Source organism: Anabas testudineus, chromosome 18, assembly GCF_900324465.2.
Source record: "Anabas testudineus chromosome 18, fAnaTes1.2, whole genome shotgun sequence".
NCBI lineage: Eukaryota > Metazoa > Chordata > Actinopteri > Anabantiformes > Anabantidae > Anabas > Anabas testudineus.
Window position 1 is genome coordinate 9,480,646 of NC_046627.1, and position 23,472 is coordinate 9,504,117.

At 37.1% G+C, this 23,472-nt stretch overlaps 1 protein-coding gene across 1 annotated transcript; it reads right to left on the reverse strand.

Moving 5' to 3' along the window:
- Positions 1-1,020: 1,020 nt before the first annotated feature.
- On the reverse strand, positions 1,021-23,146 carry LOC113168282. Its single transcript, XM_026369299.1, has 12 exons — positions 23,116-23,146; positions 22,959-23,003; positions 22,514-22,774; positions 22,182-22,427; positions 21,895-22,068; positions 9,517-9,573; positions 8,301-8,366; positions 2,541-2,561; positions 2,218-2,338; positions 1,969-2,134; positions 1,719-1,893; positions 1,021-1,031 (listed from the first exon to the last, which is right to left on the reverse strand). The coding sequence occupies exons 1-12, from the start codon at positions 23,144-23,146 to the stop codon at positions 1,021-1,023; spliced, it is 1,374 nt and encodes a 457-aa protein (XP_026225084.1).
- Positions 23,147-23,472: the final 326 nt, after the last annotated feature.

The window sequence follows — 23,472 nt, forward strand, 5'->3', positions numbered from 1 at the left end:
TAACCTGAGGTGGCTGTGACTTCGATCTTTGACCTTTGGCCTACAACACCAAGAAAAACCCAAACGACTGGACTCCAAAATAATGTATGCAGTCTGATGCAGTGAGCTGTACATTGGAGAAACCAAACAGCAGCTACACAGGAGGAGCAACACGTCAAGACCTGAATCAGCTGTGTACCGTCATCTAAAAGACCGAGAAATATGTTGTTCACTGGACAGAGAAGATCAGCACTTTGAGAGAGGTGTGAAGGAAGCTTTGCATGTGGAAAGCAAAACTACTAAGGCTAATACCTAACTACTACTATAACTAATATTAAAAGCACTAAATGAACCTCAGTAGAGTTAGACAGAGTGACAGATCCTGTCCTCTCTGGAACAACATTGTGTCTGTGCTTCAGTTGTTATTCATCTTACTGTAAGTGCCAGAATGATGGTTGAACACAGCTATAAGCAGACTGGCAGCACCTCTAAAAACTGTCAGAGCGTTTTTGAAAGGACCAAATAGCAATAAATAACATGTCATTATCTCTGTGTTCTTCCCTAATATTTCTATAGTTGTGTAATTACAGTGTAATAGCTAATACGTAACCTGACTGGACGTACTGTGTGGATCATCGTAGTAACAGCTGGAATTGGCTCAGGCATACTTCACCATTAACGTATTAACGTATACGTAACAAAACTACACATAGAGCCGCACAGTACGATGGATACAATTAGTTAAAGGAGCCTATAACCTGCACTGCCGAGGCTGATGGAGCGTAATCCCTGCTTTTTGTCTAAGTCTCAGAAGTGCTGGTTATGTCCTCTGTTAACTAACTGTGTCCATCTCGCTTATTTTAATTTTTCCTACTTGCTCTGTGCCCACAGCCAGCGTGGTTCTAATGCATGAACTATTTTCAGAACAGATTTTGTTGAGTTATGGCAACTGGACTTCCTTCTTGTTTGGTCAGAGTAGCTTCTTCAGTCTGAGGATATTTGGTTAGAGCCTACAAAGATATGCTCCAGGTTGGTTTTACTTCACCTCTGGCCTGAATAGGACGAAGATGTGAAAAGATCTAATAGTCACACCTCTGCGAAAACCTCTTACGCTCTGAAGTGGGTCATTCAGTGGGGATGACTGAAAGGGCAATCTGATCAATATTAGACAGGTTATGTCTAAGGCATGACTTACACCACCTTTCATCAGGAGACATCTGGATCTGTCACTCTATCTAACTCTGAATAGTTCATGCAGTTTTCTTCATACTGAGCAAATACACTAATAACAGCTGAAGTACAGATCCAGCTACAGTCACATGGACAGCACCATCCTAGCTGTAATCACAGTTACTGCCAGTCATTGTCACAGCCTGGTGTTGAGAGGTGTTTAGCTAACTAACTGAACACCAACTGTATCATCTCACTGAGGTAGGTTGGTACTTGCTGCTGAGACGCTACAGCTGATGGTGAACCCACTCTGTTTCGACAGCCAGCGGGGGTTTTACGAACGGGCTAACTAGTGGACCCAGTTGCAGAATGACAGAAAAGGCAGAGTGAGATTTCCCAAAAAACTCAAAAGGAGAAACATACTGAAGATCAATGCAAAAGGCAAACTAGAAACTAATTAGTCTAAATAACAAACAAAGAAAGACAGTAAACGCGATACAAAAAGGAAATAAAAATTTCAGCAGAAGATGGAAATAAAGGAACAAAACAAAACCACAGCCTTGGCTGACTGATCCAGGAAGAGTGGAGGCTGGTAGCTGTAGAGACCAGAGCGAACAGCGGAAGGGAGTTGTGGGAGTATTCAATCCAGGAGAGCTGCTGTGACCAGGTGGATGGACTCGATGATGCCATACATCGAAGCAGCGTCTCCACCTCATGGTTGATCTGCTCCATCTGTCCATCAATCTGAGGATGGAAACCTGAAGACAAACTAACGGTGGAACAGAGTGCCTGACAAAAATCTGCCCAAGCCAACGTCACCTGTGGACCTCGACCCGACAAGATGTCCTCCAGCAGACCGTGCAGATTGAAAACATGGTCCACCAAGAGCATCGCTGTCTCCGAGGCGGTCGGCAGCTTGGGCAAAGACACGATGTGAACCAGATTGGAGAACCGATCCACCACAGTCATAATAACATTGTTACCACTGGAAAGAGGTAAAGCAGTATGGGAAATATGTGACCATGGTCATGACGGAACAGGAGGAGCTGTTAACAAACCTGCTGGTACTTGCTGGGGGGGGTCTTATTACAGGCACAGGTGCGACAGGCAGCCATGTAGAGCTTGACATCCTCCTTGAGGGATGGCCACCAGAACCTTTGGGATATCAGCGCTGCAGTGCGAAATGCACCTGCAGATGAAGAGAAGAAGGGACAAACAGACGATCCACGTCCCCCACGGGGCACTGGATTAACATGAGAGGCTTTTCCTACCCTCTCTTCTAGGTCCCATCGCAGAGATCGGATGTTGACTAGATTACGGTGTGGCGGTTGCTGATTTCTTCACTTCAGTCTTTGTCTCCCTCCTCAAATTAACAAGATAGTACGTCTGACTTGCCGTTTCTGGAACCAGGCCTAAAAGAGAGGACAAAGTCAAAATGAGCAAAGAACAATGCTCTATGGAAAAGGAATTCGGCTGGAGCTCAAACAGCCAAAAAAGAGCGGCACTTGGTTGCGTCCCTAGAAAACCGTTCGGGAGGAGCCAATTTGCACTCAGCGGACGGTGACCTAGCCAGGAGGAAGACTTGGTCAGCAACAGCACCAGCTGAGGCTAGGGCTGAAACATTAGCATCTGTCTGGTTCTGCAGGTGGCCTAACATCAAGATTGATTAAAGATTTATTAACAGAATATGTAATGAAATATACATAACATACGTAATTTAATGCAAACAAAATGAGCAAACAACAAAAAACTAAATAACAAACAAAGAAACGCAGTAAATGCGATGGAAAGGAAATCAAAATCTCAGCTGAAGCTGGAAATAAACAAAACAAAACATATTTGGGACTAATAAACAAAACCACACAGCCGAAGCTGTAACTAACAAGAAACAAACGTACAGCTAAACGCTGGAACAAACTACAAAGCTAACTACTACTAATAAATAGGTACAGTAAAGATTACAACCTCCATCACCAATTATGTTCATATTCTGCTACTGAATGACAATGGGCTGATAATTCCTTTCTAGGTACTTAAACTGAGGTACTGGGTCACCCACAAGGTGTTATACCTGGACCTTTACAAGCTGGCGATTAACTTTTTGTGCACACCAGCTTCCTCTGTGCCCTGTGAGAGGATTTTCTCCAATGCTGGCAAAGTCTTCAGGACAAAAAACAGGCTGAAACCCAGCACAGTTCAAAGAATCCTGTTTTTTAATAAAAATCTGTGAAATGATCCCATGCAGTCATTTTAGCTTGGTACTGTTTCACAAGCACATCCCCCTCTTATTTATACTTATTATTCACAATGTAACACAAGCAAATGATCACAAATTGTTTTGTATTAAACATTTTATCATGTACACATTGAAGTATAACAAGGACAAGGAGACTGGTTACAGCAGATGATATACTTGCAGTACAACACCAGATGTTACTGTTCTGTGTGGTTTCAAAGCCTCACATCTTTGGTTCATTATCTGGCACAATCAGATGAACCCTGTGGAAGCTTCATAGGGCTTCAGCTGACATCACTACTAATAAACAAGCTGACATCACTAACAGGACTTACAAACTGTGGTGATGAAAGCCAGAGGTTGGGGAAAAGGTATATGGAGAAAGCAGGGAACAAACGAGGCTGACGAGCAGACACCACCTTAAATAGAAGACACAGTAATGACAAACACACCTGCTAAAAACACACACCTGCTGCCATTCATAACAGCTGAAACATGTCCCCGAAAGTGAGGGAAAACACAAAGCGGAAAACAAAAAACACAAAGAGGAAGGAATTGTAACAGGGGCTCTACTGCATGATACAGGTTGTATTTTGGGAACAGACCAATATGGACCAGAGGTAATGCAAAGTTTTGTGAGAGCAAACTGAAAGTGAGGGCAGAAGTAGCTTTGAATAAAATTCACCAATGTGACCCTTAGTGGGATCTGTAACAGTGCACTCTTGTTGATAAACCACAATCAACAGGTTTCCCACTGTCTATGTCCTAAATGCTACAGACACACACTCACTTAGCATGTCTTTCCAAACTGACGGTAAAAAAGACTCATTAGAGTATTTAAACATGTAACTTGGCAATGTGCAGAAAGATAAAGATAAAAAGTGTCTGACAACTTAAAAGTAAATTCTTACATTGGAACTGGACAAATGTAAATTTGTGTACAGGAATAATCTGCAAACTGTGTGTAATTAGTGTGTGTTAGTTTCACCAACACATCCATTAATTGTGGAGGCTGAACTAAATCTAAATTAACAATGACACATTCAAAGACCTACTGCTGCAACGTGCAACACTTTCTGTGATATCAATTCACAGTTTTTATTCTCATCACCTCGATTTCTGTGAATTGTTTGTGTAAGAACAAACCTGCTCCTGAGTTCTTTTTAGTTTGTGGTCATGCTGCCAGGACAACAGGCTCAACACGACTTTGGAAGAACCAACAGATCCACAATCATGTGATCTTCATATTGTCTCTCTAACTTGTTAATCCGTGTTCAGAGAACAGATTTCACACAAACATTCTCATTGGAAGCAAAGATCTTTATTTATACAGTTTGAGAGTCAGTTGAGTTTAGGAATCTCTGAGTGAGCTTTCACGTAATATTTTGTACTAAGCTGCGACTTTTGTTTAGCCACTGTGCCATGAAGTCCAGATCAGTGGAGGGCTGCAGTGAGTGTTGTCCTTCTGGAACTCAGTCCTATCTTTACACAGGATCTCTTGAGCTCAGTCAGAATGACAGTTGTATTTTGACCAGTTTCTTTTGTCTCTTGGATTTTGGTCTGTCATACAGTAAATATGGTCAACTGTGGGGCCCTTTATAAAGAAGTGTGTGCTTTTCCAAATCATGTCCAATCAGTTTAATTTACCACATGTGGACTCTGGTCAACATAGAAAAAATATCTAAGCAACTATTAAAAGGAATTGGAGGCACCTAAGTTAAATGTTTTTGGAAAGGGTCTGATAACTTATGCCAAAGTGGAATTCCCTTTATTTATTTTTTTATCATATGTTTGCAAACATAAATAAACTGTATTTTACTATTATTAAAATTAATAATAAAAATATTTTGTGTATTGCATTCTCATGCAAATAGTAGCTAATTTATCACCACAAGAAAGCTACACTGAGCAAAATCCACTCTCACTGTATTTTAAGTGTTTGAAGTTTCAGTGTGCATAACTTTCAGTTTCTGCAGTTTCATCAAAATGTACTTTGCTTCTACAAACAGTACCAATCTACCTGATTATTTATTTTAAAACTGCTTAAAGTTTGATGTTCAGATGGAATTCAGTGAAAGCTAATATATTGACATGACATGACATTTTTTTCAGCTCAGAAATAGATTTCACATTTTATGTACAAAAATGGTCAGCTTTTCTTGTCACTATGTTTTTTAATAGGTGAAAATAGTTTTATGTTAGTTATTTCATAATCACTGAGACCACAAGAGTGCACTACTACACTACGTTTTAAATAGCAAGAGGGTCTGATTCAAAATGTTGTCAAAATACATCTGAAAATATTCAGGGTCAGAACATCAATAGGGTCATCTTAAAAGATGATTGTACATTGTGAACACAGTTAAAAAAAGAGACAAAAATAAATAAACTGACTTTATATGATATGACCCTGATCTGACACATGTCAACGGAAGGTGGGAAAGAAAGCTTGGAAACATTAAAATACATACAACTCCCTTTTTTTTAAACAATGACAGAAAAAACAAACAATCAAAATAAATACAAATGTACCACAAGACAATTCTGTCAGGGCAGTTAAACATGAGACATGCTGCATGAGGTTTACAGGAATATAACATTGTTTACCACAGAGTAGTAAGACAGCGTGTTTCAGAAAAAAAATAACATTAAGCTAGACGTTGACCACAGGGAGTCCATTTAAAAGCCACATAAGTTCTGTGCGTGTGAACTGTATTCTCACACACTGCCGATGGAAAAAGTTGGTTTACCAGGTAGAAACTGATACCTCCTAAAAGAGACATGTCTTTTGGTTAGTTAAAGTGCTTAAGAAAAAAAAAAAAAAAACTTAACTGCTTATAACATTAAACGTAATTCATTAAATGTAAATACAGAGTGTAATGGACATGTGTATAAATGCAACATTTTTATTTTGTAGTAAACAGCAGAGTTTAAAATTGCTTGTTAAGTGACTGTACTAAATATGTTATATCAAGGTGTTGATTTACAAACACTGATGATAACCGTCCTTCAAAGCTTCTCTTCAGTCAGCTCTCTCTTTGAAACCTGTAAGAAACACAAAACTAATAATATAACAGAAATTACAGCTGCATAAGAAAAACAAAATTATGTGTCAACAATTGATTCTTCAAAGTATTAAACGTGTTAAACGTGTTTGCTGACACATTGATTTATTGAATAACTCAATTAACTACATAGCTTTCAAGCTAGTGTAACACCATTTTAGAAACATTACATTCAGATCAAATTATATGTAGCATATTTACATAATGCTTATATATGTTCTTTAAGTTATTCAAATACAAGTTTCATGACATTTTGATTCATTCTAATAGTTGACTTTGGATTTGTGCATACATGTTGATTGTCACAAATGTAGTAGATCTCACCAAAATGCCACACACAAGTAAAATAGTTGAATCTGTTTATTGAAAAAGGATTATTATTAGAACGACACGGAAACCAGGCAGAAAAAGAAAAAGAAAAAAAGAAAAAACACAAAGAAACAGCAGAACATGGATGGGTATGTTTTAACAGAAAGAAATGACACAAAAAGACATTTGACACTAAAGAACAAAGTAACATTGAAAGTTCGCTACTAGAACAAGCAGGAAAAATCCATAGATCCGCAGAGGTACAAAGTCCATAATCCAGGTGCTGATCAGGGAAAAATAGTAGAGGTCCAAAACACCAGGTGGGGTAAATTCCCAAAAGGTCATGAGGCAAGGAAAAGGTAAGACCCAAAAAACAGGGTTGACACACAAAAGCAAAGAGAGAGCAAAGATAGCAAAGAGAGCACAAAGACAAGACAGCTAACTGAAGAGTTTTATTGAAACTAACAACCTGGCAAGCTAAAGCTGAACAGGAAGATGCTCATGAAGCGAGCCAACAAGACAAGTGTTAAAATAATCTGGGCGATTACTGAAGTGAGTGACAGAAATACGGTAGAAAACTGGAAGAAAACCAAAATAAAAGCAGAAAAACAGGAAGTGAAGCCACGATCATGACATTGATTTAAATGTCATAATTATGATTTGTCATCTGTGAAAATATATTGTGATTGGTTCTTGGAACCTGAAAAACTGGAAACTTAATAATAGTGTAATAATGAGTTCCCAGTGACATGAAAACATCCATTTCATGTGACATGAGTTATTTTTTATTGTTCTTACCTACTGGATTGTAGAATAGAGGACATATTCTGTTAAAGGTGGGTTGGTGCAAACAAGACCAGGTGATACTGTTGGTTCTACATAAAAACAAGATTATACGAGGGTCATTCAATAAATAAGGTGAATTTTTCGGTATAAGGACTTTTAATACAGATAGAAGCTTACTTTTTTTTATTTTGTTTTTTGTTTTACTTCTTTTTCACATGGATTTAATTTCTTTTGCAAATAAAAAAAAAACCTTGTGAGTTTTGGCGATTAACAAAGATGGCCGACCAAGAAGCATGCTCCAGGATTGAAGAGCAGTCAGTTATCAAGTTGTTGGTTGCTGAAGGGTGCAAACCCGTTGGAATTCATAGGAGAATGTCAACTGTGTATGGTGCCACATGTTTCAGCCAAAAAAATGTCTACAAGTGGGCTAAATTGTTTAAAGAAGGACGGAGCAGTGTTGAGGATGAAGGCAGGCCTGGGAGGCCTACAGAAGTGAGGTCTCCTGAGGTGATCGAATCAGTCAATGACCTCTTTCTGTCTGACAGAAGGGTGACAGTGGATGACATTGCAAGAACAAGAGAAAAGTAAGCTTCTATCTGTATTAGAAGTCCTTATACTGAAACATTCACCTTATTTATTGATTGATCCTCGTATTATCATGAAACACATTTCATTTATGATTAAATTACAAATGGGCATTTTCTCTGGTTGTGTTTGATTCAGTTACCATTTAAATGGGTTTTTCATAAACTCACCAAGCTGTTGAGTATCATCCAGGTCCAAAATGTAGTAAACAGGTCTACATGATGATTCATCCTCATCTAACAAAGACAAAGACAGTAGAAGTTAGCTGGGACATCAACAGCAACAAAAGAATTGACGCTGTAAACCAATTTAGGGTTATTTTAGAATATTTTTTCCATTGCTGTGTCTTGACGAAACATAAGTTAAAAAGCTTTGTTTGTTTTTTTGTAGCTATATTTTAAGCTGCTCTAATCACCTATGTGGAAAGGTGAAGCAGCGAGTCTTCTCATCAGAAATGAACATGACACATTGTGATGATCTCATGTTTAATATGACTCTAATAGAATCCATATTTGTTATATTATATTCTATACATTTAAAAAAAATGCATGTCCAAAGTGGTTGCATGAAAATTCATAACCTCTATTCTACAAGCACCCTGTACTCTGCAGATGTGTCAACCTCTTCCTCTGTGGTTTTAGTTTAGAAGATCAGGTTAAAACCAGCACTCATACATTTAAGAAACACTGAGAAAACTGCAACGAAGTGTCATGTGAACAACTTGTAACACTATAGTCATATTTTTACTCTGCTGTATTTAGCATTAATGTACATGGTCATACATTTCTAATCTAAATAACAAATTTGTATGATACCATAAGATATGTACTTGTTTCGACATTATAAAGTAAAATTAAAACAACAATGTCAGGTGAAGTACTGTACCTTTCTTTTTCCTTTTTTTTGTTACTACAGCATAAGTTTCTGTGTTTGTTGTAGTTGAATCGGAATTTTCAGAGACTGAAAAACAGGTCAGCAGTGTAAGAGACATGCACAAAATTGTAATTTATGTTATATACACAACTATTTTAAATTTTTTTTTACTAAGATTATTAATACTCTCTTAATGATCTGACTTTTCTTTACACAAGTGGATGAACTATCTAATTTAATACATCATTAAACCATTGAAACAAACTAAACTTTTCTTGTTGCCACCTTGTAAATGTGTTACTTGTTTTTCCTGGACATTAGATTTTGTTTTTATGCTTCATATCAAAAATGAATTGTTTTCACTGTATGTTTAATAATATTTTATAAAAACATGTTTTCTGCTTTGTCTGAAATACTTTGTTATCTGGTATTTGTGTTCCTAATGAACAAAGACAGCGTAGTTATCTTACTTTACATCAGGAGCTCATGGACAGTGTGTACTTGTTTTCTCACCTGTTTGATTCCCAGCTGAGCCTGATCCTGGTCTCAGTGTGGACACGTAAAACACTACTGCAATAGAAGAAAAATAACAGCATCAATAGAAAACCAGGAAGAAAAGCTGTCTTGCTAATTTTGTTAAAAAGCTTACAGCTTGGTTGGACCCACCTATTCACACTGTGACTGATATGTGGGGAAGCAGCACTAAATAAACAACAAGCTCTTATAATAAGAGCAAATATTTGAGTAAAATGTATTTTATGTCATTTTCTTTACCTCTGTGCCAGTAACTTTTGACAAAATGAAGTAGTCCCACACAGATCAGAATAAGCAGCAGTGAAACTGTGACAATGATCCACGGGTTGGAAGTGGAAGGAACTCTCTCTTTCTGACCATCTGCAATGAGTACAACAATTATTGTACCTTTTAAGGTGCAAGGACTTTCACAACATTTTGACAGTTAAATAATATAATGTGTTGAAAGTTAATAAGAAAGGCTACAGTTGTCTTTTATATCACATATAAATATACATTCTATTTAAAAACGTTACTGTGTCTCACCTCTGACGATCAACCTGCTCTCTGCTGATTCTCCAGCTCCAGAGATGCTACACTTGTAGAGTCCTTCATCAGACTTGGAAACATTGTGGATGATCATGTTTCCTGTAGAACTGTTCCTGATCAAGGTTCCATAATAATAGAAATCAGCTGAAGTCTGTGAGGAAGTCATCTTGTTTCTACAAGTCAGAGTTACAGCTTCTCCCTCCATCACAGGAAGAGCAGGAATTTCCAGGATCACTGAACCATCTGAACAACAAGGATGTAAAAGCTGATTTAATGATACACTCATGTTGAATTTAAGACAAAATGTCATTGTCATGATAAAAACTTACCAGTGACAGTGATGTTGACACTGTTGCTTCTTTTTCCACCTCCATCATGAAACCAGTATTGACAACTGTATGTAACATTTGTTATAGTGCAGGACGACCCTGTTGATGTTTTCTTGTTGGTTTTATTACATGATGATATTTTTCCTTTGGACCTATTTACAACTTCACAATAAGAGACCCCCTCACAATAAAAAGTTACTGACTCATATTTAAAGAACTGTGCTCTGTTTGGATCAATATGAAGAGAAGCTGCATCTGAAACAAAGAAAAAAGAAAAGAGATTAATAAAACTGGAACATATTTTCAAAATAATAGAACAAAAGAAACATTGATCCAGTATAAAATGATAAATGGCAGCATGTAACCAGAATAAGAAATTAACATATTTTCTTGTTTCTCACTTCTTTTAAATAAAAAATAAAACAACAACAAGAAACAGTGAAAATCTTACAAACTTTCTGTTCATGTTCACAGAGCAGCATCATCACAATCATCACTAAAGAGACAAATGAAAAAGCAAGAAACATTTGTAAAGTCAGTGTGTTTCAATGATTCCTACAGTTGAAACAGTGGCTCTTGAAGGTCAGTGTATCATCTATTCTAACAACACAATACTGCAGCTTAATGTTTGTAATATAAAGTAACAGACAGATTCAGTACTCACTCAGTTTGATGCAGAGAGCTGTGACCTCCATGTTGTCTTGCTGCTGACTGAACATAAGACTGAAGTGTAATGTAGCTGCACAGAGGTGTTACTTCCTGTTTCCTTTCTTCTGGTGTTAATATGATGATTTTTTTTTCATCACAAACTTTTTCTGTCTGGTGGTTTAAACAAAAACTAGAGTTAATTGAATTCTGTTTCCTTCATTAACCGGTGACTTTGTAATTTACTGTCCATATTCTTTCCACATTTCAGAGTGTTCAAGCAGATGTTTGTGTCCAATGTATCAAAATTCCTTATATCTTGGTTATATATATCATTATATATACCATTCACAACAGAAGGACATAAATGACGTCACAGTCACCTCAGCTACACTAACATCTAATCAGACCACCTCTTAACCCAAGTGACAATTTGTGCCAAATTTAAAGAAAAGTAACATTCATAACAAGAACTGGTTGAACCTGAAGTGACTATGACCTTGATCTTTGGCCTTTGACCACCAACAGAGGTTAGACAACCTTCACAAGAAAAACCCAAAACACTGGACTTCGATATAGTGTATGCAATCTGATGCAGTGAGCTGTACACTGGAGAAACCAAACAGCAGCTACACAGGAGGAGCAACATGTCAGGACCTGAATCATATGTGTACCTTCATCTAAAAGACAAAGACAAAGCGCTTTGAGAGAGGTGTGAGAGAAGCTGTGCATGTGCAAATACTGCAAAGTGGCATGAATAAACACTAAATGAACCTCAGTATAGTTAGACAGAGTGACAGATCCTGTTGTCTCTGGATGAAAGGCAGTGTACAGCCTGCAGCTCTCAGACCTAGAATGGCCCTTTAGATTGTGACTACAGACATGTTCTTTGCTTCAGTTGTTATTATTTTTCCTCTATTTGCAGAGTGGCAGCACCTCTAAAAACTGTCAGAGCTTTTTTGAAAGGAACAAAGAGCAATAAATACATCTCGTAACATGTCATTATGTCCGTGTTCTTTCCTAATATTTCTATAGTTGTGTAATTACAGTGACAGTGTATTAACTTAACATGACCTGCCTGGACTTACTGTGTGGACTGTACAAATTGAATGATGTGATCTGCAGATAGAGTTAAAGGGCAAGTAACTGCATCACAGACCTACAGCGACCAACAGGCTGTACCCCAGATTTCTTTAGTCTGAAGACAGTTGGTTAGAGACAACAGATGTATGCTCCAGGTTGGATTTACTCCACCTCCTGGCCTGAATTAACTCAGTGTAATGTGAGGATGTGGAAAGATCTAACAACTCTCAGACCTCTGCCAACCCCTCCTGCCCTCAAAAGTGGGTCATTAGTCGTTGTCAACCTTGTGGATGTGTGAATTGGTCCTGATCTTTCTGGGGATGGTTGAATGGACAATGATGAATATTAGACAGGTTATGTCTAATACATGACTTACAACACCTTTCACCCAGAGACAACTGGATCTGTCCCTCTGTCTGATTCTGAGTAGTTCATGCAGTTTTATTCAAATTGAGCAAATACAACAATAACAACTCAAGCACAGATTCAGCTACAGTCACATGGACAGCACTATCCTACGTGAAATCACAGGTACTGCCAGTCAGTGTCACAGCCTGGTGTTGAAAGATGGCTGGCTAACTAACTGAGAACACTCACTAAGCATGTCTTTCCAACCTGGCTGTATAAAAGACTCGTTAGAGTATTTAAACATGTAACTTGGCAAAGTGCAGAAAGACAAAGAAAAAAAGTGTCTGACAGATTAAAAGTAAAATCTAACATGGGAATTGCTCAAATGTAAAGTTGTGTACAGGAATACTCTGTAAACTGTGTGTAATTAGTGTGTGTCGGTTTTACCAAGACATCCATTGATTGTGGAGGCTGAACTAAATCTAAATTATCGATAACAGATTCAAAGACCTACTGCTGCAACGTGCAACACTTGCTGTGATATAAATTCACAGTTTTTATTCTCATCACCGTGATTTCTGTGAATTGTTTGTATAAGAACAAACCTGCTCCTGATCTCTTCTTAGTTTGTGGTTATGTTGCCAGGATAACAAGCTCAGCATGACTTTAGAAGAACCAACAGATCCACGATCATGTCATCTTCATATTGTCTCTCTAACCTGTTAGTCTGTGTTCAGAGAACAGATTTCACACAAACATTCTCACTGGAAGCAAAGAGTTTTATTTATACAGTCTGAAAGTCCTTCAGGTGCATTTAGAAAACTCCGAGCGGGCTTTCATGCGTTCTGTACTAAGGTATGACTTGTGCCACTGTGCCATGAAGATCAGTGGAGGGCAGCAGTGAGTGTTGTCCTTCTGGAACTTAGTCTTATCCCCACACAGGATCTCTGGATAATGCACTTTGCTGCTACAAACAATAGAAATTTACCTAATTACTTATTTTGAAACTGCTTAAAGAAGAAATATTAGATAGCAGATCACATTTCATGCAGAAAAAAAAAGTGTGAAGCAGATTTTCTTGCTTTTTGTCATACTCCCCTAGACCACAAGAGTACACCAATTAACCACATTTTACAGCGAAAGGGTCCAAAATTGAAAGTCAAAATAAATCAAAAAATCTTCTGCGTCAGAACATCAACAGGGTCATCTTAATAAAAACAAAAAAAACAAAAAAAAAAACATTGTACTACACAAATTAAAAAAACAAAGAAAATAAGAAAAAAACTGACTAATGTATGATCCTGACAAATGTCAACAGATAGTGAAAGAGGGAGCTTAGAAACATTAAGATATGACTGTGACAACTCTCTTTTTTTTTTTTTTTTGAAGACAGAAAAAAACAAAACAACTAAATGCAAATGTACCACGAGATATTTCTGTCAGGGCTGGTAAACCTGAGACTTGCTACATATGGTTAACAGGAACACAACCTTGTTGACCACAGAGAAGTAAGACAGTGTGATTCAGATAAAATGAATGAGGCAGACACTGACCACAGCGAGTGTGCTTAAAAAGCCACAGAGTTGCTTTGCATGTGAACTGCAAAGTGCATGTATTCTCAAACGTGTGAACAGACACGCTGCTGATGGAAAAGTTAGCTGGTAGAAACTGATACCTCTTAAAAGAGACATGTCTTTTGGTTAGTTAAAAAGCTTAAAAAAATAAATCTACTTAACTGCTTATAAGTTCAAATGTAATTCAATCAATATAAATACAGAGTGTAACTTTCATACAAAACTATGGACACATGTATAAATGCATAATTTTTATTTTGTAGTAAACATATAAGTGTTTGAAATAGTTTGTGACCATACTAAACATATCTGTCATATTATGGTGTTAATTTACAAACACTGAGGATAACTGTCCTTTAAAGCTTCTCCCTCAGTCAGCTCTCTCTTCGAAACCTGTAAGAGATAAAAAAACATTCGGAATATTATACAAATTAAAGCTGCGTTAACAAAATGGTGTTAAAAAAAAATTATTCTTCAAAATATTAAACGTGTTTGCTGACACATTGATTTATTGAATAATTAACTACATTTCCTTCAAGCTATGGCAACACCATTTCAAAAACATTACATTTAGATTAAATTATATGTTGCATATTTACCTAATACTTACTTTTGTCTTTTATGGTATTCCAAATAAAAGTTTCATGTCACATTGATTGATTCTAATAGTTGATTTCTGATTCGTGCATACATGTTGATTGTCACAAATGTCGTATTTTGTAGACCTAATTAAAAGGCTAGACACAAGTAAAATGGTCAAAACTGTTCACTGAAATAAGATTATTATTAGAACAATACCGAAAACAGGCAGGGAAAGAAAAAGAAAAATACAAAGTCACAACAGAACACGGCTGGGTATGTTTTGAGGCAAAAAACAGTAACTAAAGTGAAAGAGGGAGTAACCCTGAAAAGTTTAAAAGAAATTTGAGACAAAAGTACGTAAGTAAGTAAGTAACAACGAAAGATCGCTACCAGAACGGGCCAGTCCATAGTCCAGGTGCTGATCAGGGAAAGAGAGCAGACGTCCAGAACACCAGGGGGGGTAAATTCCCAAGAGGCGATGAGGTGAGGAAAAGACAAGATCCAAAAAGTAGGGTTGACACACGAAAGCAAAGAGAGAGCAAAAGCAAGACGATGGCTGAAGCGTTTTAATGAAAGTAACAACTTGGCAAGCTACAGGTGAACAGGAAGGTGCTCATGAAGGGAGCTAACGAGAAACAAGTGAAAATAATCTGGGGGACTAAGTGAGAGACAAAAACATGGTAGGGAACTGGAAGAAAACCAAAATAAAAGCAGAAAGACAGGAAGTGAATTGTAGTATAGAAGACATCTTCTGGTAAAGGTGGGTTGGTGCAAACCAGAGCAGGTGACAGTGTCGGTTTTAAATAAAAACAAGATTATGATATCATGAAACACATTTCTTTTGTGATGAAATTACAAATTGGCATTTTCTTTGGTTGTGTTTGATCACAACATCAGTTACCACTTAAATGGATTTTATAAAACTCACCAAGCTGTTGAGTATCATCCAGGTCCAACATGTAGTAAACAGGTCTGCGTGATGATTCATCCTCATATGATAAAGACAGAGACAGTGGAACGTAGCTAACACATCAACAGCAACAAAGGAGTTGATGCTCTGAACTAATTATGGGTTATTTTAGAATATCTGTTCCCATTACTGTGTCTTAATATAGATTTATGTGATAAATCTATATTTGTTATATGATATTCTAAAAAAATGCATGTCCAAAGTGGTTGCATGGAAATTCACAGCCTATATTCTATATATATCCTGTACTCTGCAGATGTGTGAACCTCTTCCTCTGTGGTTTTAGTTTAGAAGCTCAGGTTAAAACCAGCACTCATACATTTAAGAAACACTGAGACGACTGCAACGAAGTGTCATGTGAACAACTTGTAACACTATAGTCATATTTTTAGTCTGCTGTATTTAGCATTAATGTACATGGTCATACATTTCTAATCCAAATAATATATTTGGAAAGTCTGATACAATTAGATATGTACTTGTTTCAACATTATAAAGCTAAAAAACAACAATGTCAAGTGAAGTAGGGTGTCTTCTTTTCTCATATGCAAGACAAGACATCAACAAGACGTGCAAAATGTTATGTACATAACAATTTTTATAGCTGTTTATGTTTCTAATATCAATATTATTATTGGAAGTCCCAATGATTTGACTTGTCCTTATTCAAGTAGAAGATCAAATTTAATAGATCATTAAACAACTGAAACAATCAACACTTTCCAACGTAGTGACTTGTATTAAATGGCACTAGATCATGGGATTGTTAAAAATTAATGAATACAGTGGGAAGAAAAACGTTGTGATTCATATTCCAAGAACTGTGCTCTGTTTGAATCAATATGAAGAGAAACTGCGGAAAAGAAAGACATGGCAGCATGATTCCTGTGATAATTGAAAGTCTTGTTTCTAACGACCAGAAATGACTGGGTCACCAGAATAAGAAACTAACTTCTTTCAAATAAACAAATCAACAGCCAACAGTAAAAAACTCAATCAGTAAATAACTGGTACTAACAAACTTTTTGATCATGTTCACACAGCATCATCACAATCATCACTAAAGAGATAAATGAAAAAAAGCAACAGATAAGATACACTATGGGATCAATGTGATGATACAGAAATTCACAAACTGCAGCTGAATGTTTGTACTATAAATTAACAGAGACAGACTCAGTACTTGTAGTTTGATGCAGAGAGCTGTGACCTCCATGTTGTCTTGCTGTTGACTGAACATCAGACTGAAGTGTAATGTAGGTGCACAGAGGCGTCTCTTCCTGTTTTTTTACTCCTAATGTTAATGTGATGATTTTTTTATATCACAAACTTTTTCTGTCTGATGGTTTAAATTAAAACTAGAACTAATTGTTGCTGTTTTCTAACCAGTGACTTTGTAATTTAATTGTCAGGATTCAGGCCTCACGCCTCTGCCCCTGTCTGTTTGTTATGTTTTTGTTTTTGTTCATTGCTCCCTCTCCTGCCACACCCATGTATGGACTTCCTCCACTCCACTCACCAGACTAATTGACTCATTCATTTCACCTATACATAAATAAACACTAAATAAACCAGCAGGAGTCAACCTCTGTAGAGTTAGATAGTCACATATCTGCCAATCCCTCCTACCCTCTAAAGTTGGCTGTAAGGCATGGTCCGCCTGGTGAATGTGCGAATTGGACCTGATCTTTCTGGGGATGGTTGAATGGGTAGCATGATGAATATTAGACAGGTAATGTCTATGCCCTGATTTACATGAGCTTTCATCCAGAGACATTTGGATCTATCACTCTGTCTAACTGTGAGTAGTTCATGCAGTGTTTATTCTTACTGAGTAAATACAATTACAAACTAAGTATTGTGAAAGAAAACACAGGAGTAGCTTAGAATAAAATTCATAGTTGTGACCCTTAGTGTGATCTATATCAGTGGTACTGTATATAAACCACGATCAAGTTTCCCACTGTCTACGTCCTGAAGGCTACAGACACACACTCACTGAGCATGTCTTTCCAACCTGTCTGTGCAAAAGATTCATTAGACAGAACTAACTGGACTCCATATTAACTTAAAGACATTAACTGTTATACTGGACTGCCTGCTGCCTACACAGCATGTAATCACCCATATGAGGATGGGTTCCCTGTTGAGTCTGGTTCCTCTCAAGGTTTCTTCCTGTTGCCTTCTCAGGGAGTTTTTCTTGCCACCGTCGCCCTCGGCTTGCTCATCAGGGACAATCTGATTTATTATGATTCTTACACATTCACTGTTCATGTACTGTTCTTTGGTTGTGTAAAGCTGCTTTGTGACGATTTGAATTGTAAAAAGCGCTCTACAAATAAAATTGAATTGAAATTAGAGTATTTAAATATGTGACTTTGGAAAGCGCAGAAAGACTGAGGCAAAACGTGTCTGACAGATTAAAAGTAAAATCTAACATGGGAACAGGTCAAATGTAAAGTTGTGTACAGGAATACTCTGTAAACTGTGTGTAATTAGTGTGTGTCGGTTTAACCAACACATCCATTGATTGTGGAGGCTGAACTAAATCTAAATTATCGATAACAGATTCAAAGACCTACTGCTGCAACGTGCAACACTTGCTGTGATATAAATTCACAGTTTTTATTCTCATCACCGTGATTTCTGTGAATTGTTTGTGTAAGAACAAACCTGCTCCTGATCTCTTCTTAGTTTGTGGTTATGTTGCCAGGACAACAAGCTCAACATGACTTTGGAAGAACCAACAGATGTCATGGTTTCGGCCTGGCATCAGGCCAAGCTGAGGATTTTCCTCACTGCTCCACCTCACTCTCCCTCTGGACTCCGCCCACCAGCCAGTTCTCTCCCTCTGCTCTTGCCAATCAGCGGCATATTGGACTCACCTGTGTTCCCCTCACACTAAATAAGCTCTCCTCAGACCTTCCTCCCCTGTCAGATCGTCGTCATTCCCCACTCTTGTTTCCAGCGTCGTTTTCCCCAACCTGTCTCCAGCCTGTGGTTCCTTGCCTGTTGCTTTCCCTGACTGTTGCCCAACCTTGCCTGCTCCTGCTCACTCCTCCTCAGCCTTGTCTGCCTCCCCCCCTGGACTCTGGATTTTTGGACTCTCTAGACTTGTTTTCCCCTCCTGAATCTTTGGACTTTGTTACCCTGTTTCAGTGAGTGTTTTCCTGCCATCGTGCAGTGGTTTTTGGTTTTGTACTTTGGAGTCTTGTTTTGTTACTTTGTTCCCAGTCGCACTGATGGTTTTCTGTTGTTACTTTGTCCTCGTGTTTTCCCTGTTTTTGTATTTTTTTCAGTAATAAATCCTGTTTAAGTTAATTCCTGCCTCGTCCCCCTCCCTTAAAACCGTGACAACAGATCCACGATCACGTCATCTTCATATTGTCTCTCTAACTTGTTAATCCGTGTTCAGAGAACAGATTTCACACAAACATTCTCATTGGAAGCAAAGATCTTTATTTTCACAGTCTGAGAGTCCTTCAGGTGCGTTTAGCAAACTCCGAGCGGGCTTTCATGTGTTCTGTACTAAGGTGCTACTTTCTTTTAGCCACTGTGCCGGGAAGTCCAGATCAGTGGAGGGCTGCAGTGAATGTTGTCCTTCTGCAACTTAGTCCTTTTTCCACACAGGATCTCTGGAGCTCAGTCAGAGTGACTAATGAGTTTTAACCACTAACTCTGGCCTCGAGCCTTTTAGTTTCTGAAACAGTATATAAGGTCAACTGTGAGGCCTTTATAGAGAAGTGTGTGCCTTTCCAAATCATGTCCAATCTGTTTAAATTACCACATGTGGCACCGGTCAAAATGTAAAACATCTACCAACTATCAAGGGAACCTTGAGGCACCTGAGCTAAATATCAAGTGTTGTTGCAAAGGGTCTGATTACTTATACCAAAGTGGAATTCCCTATTTATTTTCTTTTTTTTCCAGTCCCACTGCATGTTTGAGGTTTAGCTGCTGGTTTCAGTGTGCAGTACTTTCAGTTTCTACATTTTCATCATAATGTACTTTGCTGCAACAAACTGTACAAATCTACCTAATTACTTATTTTGAAACTGCTTAAAATTGATAGAAGTAAGTGAACAGCTGATGTATTGACATGAAAGACCATGACAGATTATTCAGCTTAGAAATATTAGATATCAGATCACATTTCATGCAGAAAGAAAATGTTTAGTCAGTTTTTCTTGTCATGTTTTTTTTTTTTTTTTTTTTATTGGGTGCAAATTGCTTTTCTGGAGCTGACTTTTTGTTTATTTGTGTCAAACTCACTTAGACCACAAGCGTGAACCTCTACACCACATATTAAAAAGCAGGGTCTGAATTCAAAATGTTGTCAAAATACGTTTAAAAACCTTCAAAGTCAGAACATCAACAGGGTTGTCCAAAAAAACATGATTGTACATTGTGAACACAAATATAAAAAAGAAAGAAAAGAAAGTGTAATATAGAGTGTAACTTTCATACAAAGGTATGGACATGTGTATAAATTCATCATTTCTATTTAGTAGTACAAACATAAGGGTTTAAAATAGTTTGTGACTATTGTATACTAAACAAGCAGCTGTCTTACTGTCATATAATGGTGTTAATTTAAAAAAAAAAGTGATGATAACTGTCTTTTGAAGCTTCTCCTTCAGTCAGCTCACTCTTCTAAACCTGTAAGAAAACTGTCATTTGTCATTCTGTAGAACTCAGAAAATATACAAAAAGAAATTATACAACATACAGCTTCACATTGAACTATAGAAAGCTGTATTCACAAACTCAAAGATATAATATAACAGATGAGGACGATAAAGACCAACAAAAATCATTCTGTGATACACTAAAGAAATAATACTTTCATTATACTTTTCAATACTTTGACATTTGACATAATAGTTGATTTCTGATTATTATATACATATGGATTTTTGTGTCGTAATTACAATTTGCCATGATTAACATGGTTAGTGCTTGGAACCTGAAAGTGTCTGAAAACTGAAAAAATGTTTATAGGCAGAAGAGCATAGTGGTAAAAAGTTATTTTTCATTGCTCTTACCCACTGGATTGTAGAATAGAAAGCATTTTCTGTAAAAGGTGGGTTGTTACGAACCAGTGCAAGTGATACAGTCGGTTGTACATAAAAACAAGATTATATTTTCATGTAAAACATTTCATTTACATTTAATCACAAATTTGAAGGTCAGGTTAAAACCAGCACTCACACATCTAACAAACACTGAGACATGTAACATCAGAGTTATATTTTTAGTCTGCTGTAGTTAGCATAATAGTGCATGGTTATACATTATATATTTGTAAAGTCTGATATGATTAAATGTGAACTTGTTTTGACATTATAAAGTAAAATTAAAACAACAATAACGAGTGAAATACTGTACCTTTCTTTTTCCTGGTTTTTGTTACTACAGCATATGCTGCTGTGCTTGTAACAGTTGAATTGACACTTTCATAGACTGAAAAACAGGTCAGCAGTGTAAGAGACATTGACAAGACATGTACGAAAAAATAACTTTGTTATCTGGGTATTTGTGTTCCTAATGAGCAAAGGCAACTTAGTTATCTTACAGTAGCTTACAGTACATGAGGAACTAATGGACAGTGTGTCTGGTTTGTTTTCTCACCTGTTTGATTCCCAGCTGATCCTGATCCAGGTCTTTGTGTGGACACGTACAACACTACTGAAATAGAAGAAAAAATAACAGCATCAATAGAAAACCAGGAAGCAGAGATGTCTTTCTTATTATGTTAAAAAGCTAAACTTATAACTGGACACAATCCCATTCAGCTTCACCAAATTAGAATAAACTATGCTAAAGTTTCCTCTAAATTTAGTTTTGTATGATGTAGCTACTGTGTTGACTATTTCCTGTGCATTATTTTGTAAAGATCTATTAAAAATTAAGCCAAATAATGTTTTTGTATTCTATAGTATAATACTAATAGTATAATATTTTTTATTAGGTTTGTCACTATAGTTCTCAACAATAAAAGTAATCTAATGGCAGGTTTCCTCTCCTCTTACCAATCTGCAAGTAAAATACCCACAAGCTGCAGGTAAATACCTTACTTTGTCTAAAAAGGTCCTAAAACAACAAAAAATGCACAAAGAAAACATTCTGCTGTTTAGAAACGTATTGGTTGAAACTTGAAAATTAAAGCTCAAAGCTTAGTTGGACACACCTGTTCACACTGTGACTGATATGTGAGGATGCAGCATTGTATGAGTGGTAAATATCTTACACAAGCAAATATCCATGTGTACTTTTAACTTTAACTATTTTCTTTTACCTCTGTGCCAGTAACTTTTGACAAAATGAAGTAGCCCCACACAGATCAGAAGAAGCAGAAGTAAAACTGTGACAATGATCCATGGATTGAAAGTGGAAGAGAAAGTAACCATCTCTTTGGAAGAGGTAGTACTCGTGTCTTTGAAAGAGGTAGTAACCGTCTCTTTTTCACTATCTGCAATGAGTACAAAAGGTAGTTTACAGTCAATATGAAGCGTTTCATTTGTCATTTATACCACATGTATTGTTGTTGTCTAAATTCTATTTTCAAATATTTCTGTGTCTCACCTCTGACAGTCAACCTGCTCTCTGCTGATTCTCCAGCTCCAGAGATGCTGCACTTGTAGAGTCCTTCATCAGACTTGGAAACACTGTTGATGATCATGTTTCCTGTAGAGCTGTTACTGATGAAGACTTCATAATAATAGAAATCAGCTGAGGTCTGTGAGGAAGTCATCTTGTTTCTACAAGTCAGAGTTACAGCTTCTCCCTCCATCACAGGAAGAGCAGGAATTTCCAGGATCACTGAACCAGCTGAACAACAAGGATGTAAAAGCTGATTTATTGATGCACTCATGTTGAATTTATGGCAAAATGTTGTTGTCATGATAAAAACTTACTAGTGACAGTGATGTTGACACTGTTGCTTTTGTTCCCCCCTCCAGTCTCAAACCAGTATTTTCCACTGTCATCTGTATAAATATTTGTAACGGTGCAGGACGACCCTGTTGATGTTCTCTTATTGGTTTTATTACATGATGATATTTTTCCTTTGGACTCATGTACAACTTCACAATAAGAGACACCCTCACAATAAAAAGTTACTGACTCATATTCAAAGAACTGTGCTCTGTTCGGACCAATATGAAGAGAAGCTGCATCTGCAAAAAAAAAAAGAAAGAAACCCATCCATTACAAAATGATTAATGGCATCATGATTCTTGTGACAATTGAAAGTGTTGTTTTTAACCTCTAATCAGAAATGAATGGATTTGCAGAAAAAGAAAAGATCTCATTTCCTTTAAAATGCTAAATATGTTCAGTGAGTAAATAGCTGTTGCTTACCAGCTTTCAGATCATGTTCACACAGCAGCATCATCACAATCATCACTAAAGGGACTAAAGAAAAAATGATATATTTATGAGATTAAAGTGCTGATACATAAAAACACAATACAGCAGCTGAAAGTTTGTACTATAAAGTAACAGACTCAGTACTCACGCATTGTGATGCAGAGAGCTGTGACCTCCATGTTGTCTTGCTGCTGACTGAACATCAGACTGAAGTGTAACGTAGATGCACAGAGGGGCCTCTTCCTGTTTTCTTACTTCTGCTGTTAATTTGATGATTGATGTAACAAAAACTACATGTAATTGAATGCTGTTTCCTCCTCTAACCAGTGACTTTGTACTGTACTGTCCAGATTCTTTCTAGATTTCAAGCAGATGTTTGTGTCAGATGTAAAGAAATCACTTATCCCTTATGTATTTCTAAGATATAGCATTTACAACTTGAGGACATAAATTATGTCACAATGAACTTTTACCAATTATAGTCACATGGACATCACCATCATAG

Excerpts from the sequence above, each read along its gene's own strand:
- LOC113168282 (XM_026369299.1), bottom strand. The coding sequence starts at position 23,146 with ATGGAGGTCACAGCTCTCTGCATCACAATGC. Across the intron at positions 22,428-22,513 it reads TGTCAACATCACTGTCACTA|CTGGTTCAGTGATCCTGGAA; the intron begins GTAAGTTTTTAT and ends CTTGTTGTTCAG. Across the intron at positions 9,574-21,894 it reads CAAAAGTTACTGGCACAGAG|TAGTGTTTTACGTGTCCACA; the intron begins GTAAAAGAAAAT and ends CTTCTATTGCAG.